General features: G+C 50.6%; 1 protein-coding gene across 1 annotated transcript; it reads left to right on the top strand.

The window, feature by feature from the left end:
- Nucleotides 1-362: 362 nt before the first annotated feature.
- Nucleotides 363-9,956, top strand: LOC139828718 (olfactory receptor 14J1-like). The gene is made up of 2 exons (XM_071812855.1): nt 363-913; nt 9,890-9,956. Exons 1-2 carry the CDS (start codon nt 363-365, stop codon nt 9,954-9,956), a joined length of 618 nt encoding a protein of 205 aa, XP_071668956.1.
- Nucleotides 9,957-10,193: the final 237 nt, after the last annotated feature.

Here is a 10,193-nt window from a genome sequence, read left to right as displayed (position 1 = left end):
ATGCCCACAGGCAGCAAATGTCCAACAGCAGCTCCATCACCCAGTTCCTCCTCCTGCCATTCACAGACACACCGGAGCTGCAGCTCTTGCACTTCTGGCTCTTCCTGGGCATCTACCTGGCTGCCCTCCTGGGCAACGGCCTCATCATCACCACCATAGACTGGGACCAGCACCTCCACACCCCCATGTACTTCTTCCTGCTCAACCTCTCCCTCCTCGACCTGGGCTGCATCTCCACCATTGTGCCCAAGTCCTTGGCCAGTTCTCTTTGGGAGACCAGGGCCATCTCATTTTTGGGATGTGCTGCACAAATCTTTATGTTTCTCTTCTTTTTGACATCAGAATATACACTTCTCACAGTCATGTCCTACGACCGCTACATTGCCATCTGCAAACCCCTGCACTACGGGACCCTCCTGGGCAGCAGAGCTTGTGTCCACATGGCAGCAGCTGCCTGGGCCACTGGGTTTCTCAGTGCTCTGCTGCACACGGCCAATACATTTTCACTGCCACTGTGCAAGGGCAATGCCCTGGGCCAGTTCTTCTGTGAAATCCCCCAGATCCTCAAGCTCTCCTGCTCACACTCCTACCTCAGGGAACTTGGGCTTCTTGTGGTCAGTGTCTGGTTAGGATTTGGGTGTTTTGTGTTCATCGTGGTGTCCTATGTGCAGATCTTCAGGGCTGTGCTGAGGATCCCCTCTGAGCAGGGACAGCACAAAGCCTTTTCCACCTGCCTCCCTCACCTGGCCGTGGTCTCCCTGTATGTCAGCACTGCCATGTTTGCCTACCTGAAGCCCCCCTCCATCTCCTCCCCATCCCTGGACCTGATGATGGCCATTTTGTACTCGGTGTTGCCTCCAGCAGTGAACCCCCTCATCTACAGCATGAGGAACCAGGAGCTCAAGGATGCCCTGTGGAAACTGATGACTGGACTAATTCCTGAAGCAGCACACTGCCCATCTCCTTCTGCATAGCAGTTTTAATGTAACTAATTTCAGGCCTGCCCTGTCGTCTCTATTTGTTGTTGTTGGTGGTGTTTCTATTGTGATAATGTTGTCATCCCCTTTCAAATTCACTGTCTGCTGTTCTTTTATAACCACTGACTGTGCCCTTTGCGTATTTAAACAAATTAAAGAGCCCTGTAGTGACTCTTTTTCATGGGATCCTTTCTCCAAGACCTGTTTGGAGCTGCAGGGACAGTTCCTGTGCATGGCAGGAGGGGAAATGTGTCCAGCCTGGCAGCCCTGCCAGGGAGCACCAGCGCTTGTTCTTCCAGAGCTGTTCTGGTTCCACTCCCACACTCTCCTTCTCATCCCTTGTGTTGGTGCAAGACCTGAGTGCTCTGGCAGCTTGGTCCCCGTCCTGCTGTGTGTCAGTGCTGTGAGCGCAGGCAGGGACAGCCAATGGGCACTGCTGTGACAGAGCTGGCCTCACAACAGCCTTTCCAGATAGAAAGGTGATCTCCTCGGGGCAGGGCCTGAACGTTTAGGTCTTCTTCCAAGCCTTACCTCAAGAACATGCCCGCAAAAGTGGCCACAGATTGAAACACCTGTGTATAGATAGGGTTAGATAAACAGTGTGTGTGTGCAGGGCTGGCACACAGCAGTGTCCTCTCACAGCCAGGCCTCCTGCCAGAGACCTGCAGGACCAGCAGAGCAGGGGCTGGGCTGTGCCCCTGTGCACTGGATACCCCTCGGAAGCTGTCCCAGGGCATCATCATGGATTGGCCCCTCACAACCTCCATTTTCAGCCCTGGCCTCTCTCCCCAGCTCACAAAGGTTGCTCTTCCATCCACGGAGGGACACTGAATGAGCAGGTCAGAAATCCATGTTTGCATTGTACAGATGAGATGTTTGCACGCACATGTGAGGTGAGATGAACCCAAGTGAGCACAAACAATATCAGCTATTCCTGAGAGTTCCATGAAGAGAGTTCTGTGGAACAGACAGTGTCTTGAGGTCACTTCATGTTGGGAGAAACATCCTATGGGAAACCACCTGAATGCAGCACTGGGTTGTGCATCCTTCAGCTGTGATCCCCGTGTCCATTCCTCATGATGCAGGACATCTCAGATGAGTGCACAGCAGCTGACTCACCACAGGGCTGAGGCGCCTCCTGTACTCTGGGAGTGGCAACAGGAGGCCAGAGAGAAACTAAGACTATGGCCTCTGTGTGTAAAAAAGACAGAGTCTGTCTCTGAACACCCCTGAGTGCAGAAGGAGCCCACAAGACCAGCTCAGACATGGATGCCAGACAGACCCTGACATTTCGGTGTGTGACTCCAGAAACAAACCTCACCGCCCCAGTGAGATTGATCTCAGATGCCTTGGACAGGATCATTGCCAGGGCTCCAGTTTGCTCTGTCACCCTTGCCTGGGATTCTGGATTGTGCTCTCATAAGAACCAGGGTAATTAGGGAGGTCCTGGGGTCCTTGGAAAAGGCAGAAATCAAAGCCATGTTCAAGAAAGGCAAGAAAAGGCAGTGGGAGCCTGGTCAGCCTTCCTCTGTCCCTGAGAAGGGATTGGACACGTCCTCCTGTAGAATGCAATTTTAACTCTTTTGAGGGTGATGCAAAGATGGGTCAAGGCCTTGAACAGGACAGTGTTCACCCAGCTTTGAGTAGGACAGTGAGACAAGATAAGTGAGACAAGGGATCTCTTCAAGAAAGGCAAGGAAGTGAGATGGGTATCTACAGCCTGTAGGGAAAGAGGGGCAGGTGTAGGACTGTGTAGAACACAGTTCAGTCTTGATCAGGTCCTGGTCCATAAGGAAGGGGATGGATGGGTGTGGTATTATGAGGTCAGTTGTGTCTCAGACACTCATAATCCAGTCAGAAGGGTGTGGCTGTGAAGGGGACAGTGGAGTCAGTTTTGTCTCTGGAGGTGACAGCCAAGCAGCAGGGACATGGCTGGGAAAGAACCTCTGCCAAGGTACCCACAGGCCCTACCCAGGAAGAGGCCTTGGAGACGGGTTGTCATGTCCATCCCACCTGAGAACATGATGGGACAGCAGCAGGAACATGGTCGTGTCTGCCAGAGAAGCTGAAAGGCCAGCAGCAGTCAAGGGATTTAGGAGATCATGGTGAGGTGACTTCTCTCCTGTCAGGTAAAAGACCACAAGAAGCCTAACGAGTTGGGTTCCCTGCATGAGGGGCAGTTTCTGAGGTGGCTGAGTATTCCTTTGAAGTGGGAATAAGCAGGAGAGGGAAAAAAAATATCACATAGTGCAGTTTGGAAAGTAAGGACTGGATATCAGGAGGACGAAAAGTCACGGTAAAGACAGTGCTGTGGTGCAAGAGGTCACCCAGAGGGAGCTGGATCAGCCCATGGTTTGTGTTCCAAAGAGCAGCCAGTGAGGGTGCAGACACAGCAGTGCAGGTGCAGAAATGCTGGGGTGAGAGCAGGTGGGGAAGCGAGATGGGTGTCTGCAGCCTGCAGGGAAAGAGGGGCAGGGGTAGGACCGTGTAGAACAGCCTGTGGTGGAGATGGCAAAGGGCGCTGGCAAGGCTGGAAGGGACCCACAGTACCCAGGTCTCTGTCCCCTTGGCCATGGCAGTTGTCTCCGCCACTGAGGCCCAGGAGAAGCCATGTTGTCCTCATGGCACTGGGGCCTCGGTGCCTCCTTGCAGCCCCATGGGGAAGCTGGAAGTTGTTGTATCAGTGTTGTCCTTCCCTCGGCCTTGCACACCCACATCCCACGGTCCCAGGAAGAGCCCTGAGCCGTGTGTGAGGGACAGGATCCCCCTTCCCATTGCCTGGAGGTCATGGCTTCTCCTTTCTGCTTCAGAAAGCAAACCAAGGGGTTTCTCAGCATCAGAGCTGAAGAAAAGACTAAAAAGAGAGCTCATGGTGGCTACAGCTTCCTCAGGAGGGGTGACCAATGACAGAACCCAAGGGAATGGCAGAAGATGTGCCAGGAGGGTCAGCTGGTCATGAGGAAAAGGTTCTTCACCCAGAGGTGCTGGACACTGAACAGGCTCCCAGGGAGGTGTCACGGCCACAATCTGACAGTGTTCAAGAAGAGATTGGACAACATCCTCAGACACACGGTGTGAACTGTGGGGTGTCCTGTGCAGGGGCAGGAGTTGGACTCCATGATCCTTGTGGGTCCTTCCAACTCGGGACATTCTATGATTCTATGAAATACTAGGTCAAAAGTCCGTGTTTTCATTGTTCAGATAAGTTGTAAACATACACATCATGGTGTTCCGGGGTCTCTTCCAACCTGCGCTATTGTAGGATACCATGAATCTTTTCCTTGGAGAGCTCTTTCACAAGGCAGAATAGACAGAGGAAGAAGGATACAAAGAGTCAGAAGCAGAGATATGAAATACCCCAGTGTAAATACAGCAACTCCTCTGAGGAACGTTTCTCCACTCAAACCCTTGATAGGAAATCTATTGGATAAATTTGATGAAAGCAGCTCAGTTTGATCTGCTCACACACTGGACCACAAGGAGGGTGATGGCTGGGTACGATGCCATGTGGTCACTTGTGTCTCAGGAATTCATGGTCCAGTAGGAAGCCAATGGCTGTGCAGGGCACTGTGAGGTCACTTCTGCCTCTGCAGGGGATAGGCCAACAGCAGGAACAAGGCTGGGAAAGGACTGTGAGGTCACACATACCAGACGAGCAATTGGGCCCAATCAGCGTGGCTTTGCGAAAGGCAGGTCCTGCTTGACCAGCCTGATCTCCTTCTATGACAAGGTGACCGGCTGAGCAGATGAGGGAAAGTCTGTCGTGGGGAGTGAATCCGCCACACAGGCTGTGGGTGTTGTGTCCTTAGACTGCAGTAAAGCCTTTGACACCGTATCCCACAGCATCTGCTGGAGAAGCTGCAGCTCATGGCCTGGATGGTGTACCTGTGATGGATAAAGAACTGGCTGGAGGGCCGGGCCCAAAAAGTTGTGGTGAACGGAGCCAAATCCAGTTGGTGGCCGATCACGAGTCGTGTCCCCAGGGCTCAGTGTCAGGGCCAGTTCTGTTAAATCTCTTTATTAGTGATCTGGAGAAGGGGATCGAGTGCACCCTTAGTAAGTTTGTAGATGACACCAAATTGGGTGGGAGTGTTGATCTGCTGGAGGGTAGGAAGGCTCTACAGAGGGATCTGGAGCTGCTGGTTCATTAAGCTGAGGACAGTTGTCTGAAGTTTAACATGCCCATGTGCCAGTTCCTGTACTGGGGTCATAACAACTCCCTGCAACCCTACAGGCTTGGAGAAGCGTGGCTCGAAAGCTGCCTGGCAGAAAAAGACCTGGGCGTGCTGATCGACAATGACTGAACATGAACCATTGTGTGCCCAGGTGGCCAAAAAGGCCAATGGTCTCCTGGTGTGCATCAATAGTGTAGTAAGCAGAACCAGGGCAGCGATCATCCCCTTGTACTCGACGATGGTGCAGCCACAACTCGAATACTCAGTTCAGTTTTGAGCCCCTCACTATAGGAAAGATCTCGGGGTGTTGGACTGAGTGCAGAAAAGGGGAACAAGGCTGTTGAGGGTCTGGAGCACAAGTCTTCTGAGGAGCAGCTGAGGGATCTGAGGGGTTTTAGCCTGGAGAAAAGGAGATTGAGGGGAGACCTTTTCGCCCTCTACAACTATCTGAAAACAGATTGTAGCATGGAGGGTGTTGGTCTCTCCTGAGTAGCAAGAGACAGGATGAGAGGAAATGGCCTCAGATTGTGCCAGAGAAGGTTCAGAATTTATATTAGGAAACATTTCTTAATGGAAAAGTTTGTGAAGCAGTGGAACAAGCTGCCCAGGGAAGTGGTTGAGTCACCATTCTTTGTTCCTTAGCACAGTTTCTAGAAGGATCTGTGCCATGATTTTCCCAGGCACAGGTAAGAGGCTGACAGGTCAGTAGTTTTCAGGGTCCTCCTTTCTACAGCAGAGAAACACTGCCACACAGCACAGCTTGGAACATGGAGAATGGACACGAGGAGAAAGAAATGTCACCCAAAGGGCAGTGCTGTGGTACGAGAAATCATCGAGAAGGAGCATGAGATCAGTCCATCTCCTTGTGTTTCAAGGAACAGAGCATGAGAGTGGAGACACATCAGTCAATGTATGGAAATACGAGGGTGAAAGCAAGGGGAGGAAGCAAGATGGGTGTCTACAGCCTGCAGAGAAACAGAAGCAGCTGTGGGACAGTGTAGGACAACCTGTGGTGGAGATGGCAAAGGGCACTGGCAAGGCTGGATGTCACCAAGAGGACCCAAGTCTTTGTCCCCTTGGCTATGGCAATGGCCTCTGCCATCAAGGCCTGTGAGGAGACATGTTGTCCTGCGGCACTGGGGCACCTCATGGCCTCCTTGCACACCCCCAGGAAGGCTGGCAACTGTCACACCATTGTCCTTCACTCAGCACCACACAGCCCACATCCCCCTGGCCCAGGAAGAGCCCTGAGCAATGTGTGAGGGACAGGATCTGCCTTCCCAGGGGCTGGGGGTCAGGCCTTGGCCTCTCTGCTTCACCCAACTAAACCAGGGTTTTCTCAGCACCTCAGCTGCCTGCACATTTCCCTTTGTTTATCTGGCACCATGGCCTCCAATTCTCTGCTCTAACGAGTCCCTGGGGAGGCTTTGCTGGTACTTGCCCTCAGTGGAACTCATTAATACTTCAAGGTACTTAGTACTTTTTCTTCTGGCTTTGACTTCTGGAAAGGTTTGTGCAATCTCCTCTCAGCACCTGAGTAATGTTCAAGGACTCAGCACCAAATGCTCCATGGGGCTCATTACAGAGAAGAAAGCTCTGACAAACCATGTCTCTTCTTGTAATTTCCTTCCAGTCTTGTACTGTGAATTAGAGAGCTTTCTTTTTGTAATCATGGCGAAAGATTTAAAGAGCTTCTAATAAAAATGTCTTTTTTATTGTAAAGGGTGTATTTTATTACTCTTCAGTTTGCAGAAGAGGTGACTGCAGCATTATCTGATGTTGATCCAGGGTCTCTCCTAAGGAGGTCTGGACTGGCTGGAGAAGCTGTCCCTTGAGCTCTCACACCGTGTGCACAACCTTGCTCCTCACTTCCCCAACCCCATCGTTTCTCTCATGGTCCCCTGGGCCTTGCACCCCTTTTCCTTACACCAGACTTCTCCACTGCAGTCTGCAGCTGGATGTGCCGGCTCCTTTGCACCAGCTCCCACCTGCTCTCCTTGGAGACCTGGCTGCACACAGCAAACAGGGACTTTGCTTTACCTTTGAACAAACAAAATAACACTGATGAGAGTCATGATTTAAAGAAAACACACTCCTCAACTGTACGCCAAGGACAAACTGCCACCACTGAGGTTCACCTTCTCCAAGGCAGAACCATGAAAGAAATCTTGTAGACAGAAAGGAAATTATAAAATAAACACAATAAAAGAATTGGCTAAAGGCAGAATTAGACAGACTACTGAAAGACAAGGAAGCATTTAACTCCTTGAAGCTGAAAGCAGCAACTGGACTGTTGACAAGTGTCCGAGTGATCAAACCGTAAGAGGAAGGAAAACCCAGAGAGCAATCGCAAGTGCTTGTGTGCAGATCAGCTGCTGGAAATGGGACTTCAGACATGGTCAGTTTAGTTAGGGCAGGAGGAAATACCTGGAGGATGAGGGAGATCAGATGCACAGATAACAGAGAGAGTGCTGAGAAGGGAAATGTAGTGGAGGATCAGAAGTTCTCCTCTTGCTCTTAATGCACATCCTGAAAAGTCTCATTTTGATCTCATGGGAAAACACTTCTATTTAAGGTATTCAAAACAAAGAGAGGAGAATTACAACACCAACAACTTTTGATGTTTAAAGTTACAAAACACATTTCCTTCATCTACATCTTTCAATTGGTTTCTTTTTCCCTTCATTTTTAAAAAAATGTTCTCTAGATTTCTCTCCTACCAAAGCGTCCAGCATAAAGAAAAATAATCCTTGTGTCTTGCACAGAGTCGAAGGCACCAAACAATCCACTGCCATGGACTGCCAGTGCCACTTTTTACCCTTGGCACACAGTGAGTCCTGCTGGAAGCTCTTGGCCACTCTTGCCTGATGGAGGAAAGATGGATAAAAAGGTGAATTGAACTGTTCTCTGTTTAGATGGCCATGTTGACAGTGACCTCAACAGATCTGTGTTATCTGTCTTTCTACGTGATCATGAGGTAAATAATACATTTATGTGTTGGCAAATATATAGTAAAATATATATTTGTGTCCAGTTACTCAGCAAAATACATTTCCTACCAGCACTCTGAATCTTTCTTCTGAGGAAATGCTGCCTCCCAAGCCTCTGTGACTGGAAGCAGGAATCTGGAGGAGAACAATGCAGCAGTGGATGGGGATCAAGTCAGGGTCACTGGAACTAACACAACCCTCTCCAGTCTATGGGACAGCAGGGACAGCATCCCAGGAGCTGAGACAGCAGGACGATGTCACAGGGAGGCCACTCTCCACCATCTTGGAAAGCTCATGGAGACTGGGGGGACTCCCTGAGCACTGGCAGCTCTCACACAGTGTGTGCACTTTTCAAAATGGCCAATGGGTGAGCAGGGGAACTAAGGGCTGTGCCCCAGAACATGTCCACTGGGACCCCATTTCTGGGTGTCTGGAAGAGAAGGTGACGGGGTTTACCCAGGGCAGGTTGTGCCTGTCCATCCTCTTTGCTTTCTGTGAGGAAAGGACAGGGTTGTGGACGTGGGAAGAACATTGATGGTCTGTTACCTGGAAGTCAGCAAGGCATTCAGCATCATCCCCTGTAGTTTTCTTGTGTCCAAGATAGGACATTATTGTCTGTGTCAGTGTGTAAGTAGATGGGCAAAAAGCCCACAGGAAAAGCCTTGAAAAATATTTGAGAAAAATCTACCAGGTTCCAGAGGTCAGGGCTCAGCCGTTCTGGTGATGAACAAGCATCAAGGGCTGACATGGCAACAGAGCCACCTCCACATGGCCCTCATCACCTGTAACCAGTGTCTCCAAGCCTTTCCTTCACCAGCCCACAGGGACAGGGCCCTGCACTGCTTCTTTCCTTCACAGCTGTGTCAGTGATGGCCCTTCATGGGGTCCCACACACCCTCAGAAACTTGGGGTTTGCTTCTGCCTTTCACTTCATCAGAGGTTTGTTCATTGTTTCAGCATCTGCAGTTCAGGATCATGGCAGCAGAGGGCTCATTAACATCAAAAATGCTCTTACAAGCCAATGCCCTGTGTGTCATTTTCCTAAAGGCCTCGAGTCTGGTGTGGATGATCAGGGAGATTTCAGAAACAGCCAAACAGAGAGCATTTCCATAATAAATAGCAGTAAAGCCAACTTTCTTCTATTTCCTTCCCTGCTTTTCTGTCCCTCCCTTTCAAGAACAGGTGGTATCAGCATCCTCCACTTCATATTGATGTGGAGTGTCTCTTGAAAAAGACTTAATTTGTCAGAAATTTGGGTGCCCAAATCACCGTGTGAGTGAGGGGAAAGGTCAGGACACCTCAAGAGGAGTCAGACACCTCTGGACCAAGAGGTGGATGCTCCTGGGAATCTCAGGTGCTGTGCACAGTGATACTTCTGTTCATGGAGCTGGTCAAGTGTCCAATCTCCTGTTCTGTAATGGTGTCTGAGTTTGCTCAGGTCACCCCTGACGTGAGCCCCATCCACTGCTGGGTGTTCTGCAGGCTTCTGCCTTCAGGAACAAAGTCCCAGGAGACCTTGCTGGTGAAGATGAAGGCAAAGAAGCCATGAAGAACCTCAGTCCTGTCTGATTCTCCTTTTATGAAGTTCAGCAGCAGGCCCATGTTCCCCCTGTCTGTTCTTCTGCTGTAAGGAAGATGTATCAGTTCATCTTGCTGCCCTTGCACTCCCCTGCAGGTATCAAGTCCAGGGCAGCTTTGGCATCATCCCCACACATGTGGAACAGGTTTCTAAATTCCTCATTTGCAGCTTCCGCTGTTTCCACATCCTGTGTGCTGCCTTTGTGCCCTGGAGCTCCATCAGTTCAGACGGGTAGCCTCATTACATAAATGCTTCTTTTAGTGGGTACTTGGAGAAATCATTGTTGTGCTTGGAGCAGGCTTTTCTGTAAGGATTATCAGATATCCTGAGCTCCATCAACCTTCAGACCGACTTCCATATCACCACCTCACCCACCATTCCCCAGTATGTGAAAGTCTTCTCCTCTGGAGCCCACCAGCCTGCGCTCTGCTGCTGTCCTTCCTCCCTCCCCTCTGCTGCCTGGGACCCCACT

The sequence above is a fragment of the Patagioenas fasciata genome, chromosome 10, assembly GCF_037038585.1.
Source record: "Patagioenas fasciata isolate bPatFas1 chromosome 10, bPatFas1.hap1, whole genome shotgun sequence".
In the NCBI taxonomy this organism is placed as follows: domain Eukaryota; kingdom Metazoa; phylum Chordata; class Aves; order Columbiformes; family Columbidae; genus Patagioenas; species Patagioenas fasciata.
Note: the sequence above shows the minus strand (reverse complement) of the source record. Positions and strands in the feature narration are given on the sequence as shown.

Coding starts and splice junctions, on each gene's coding strand:
- LOC139828718 (XM_071812855.1), top strand. CDS start 363: ATGTCCTACGACCGCTACATTGCCATCTGCAAACCCCTGCACTACGGG. Junction 914..9,889: donor CAGGAGCTCAAGGATGCCCT/GTGGAAACTGAT, acceptor CCTCATTTGCAG/CTTCCGCTGTTTCCACATCC.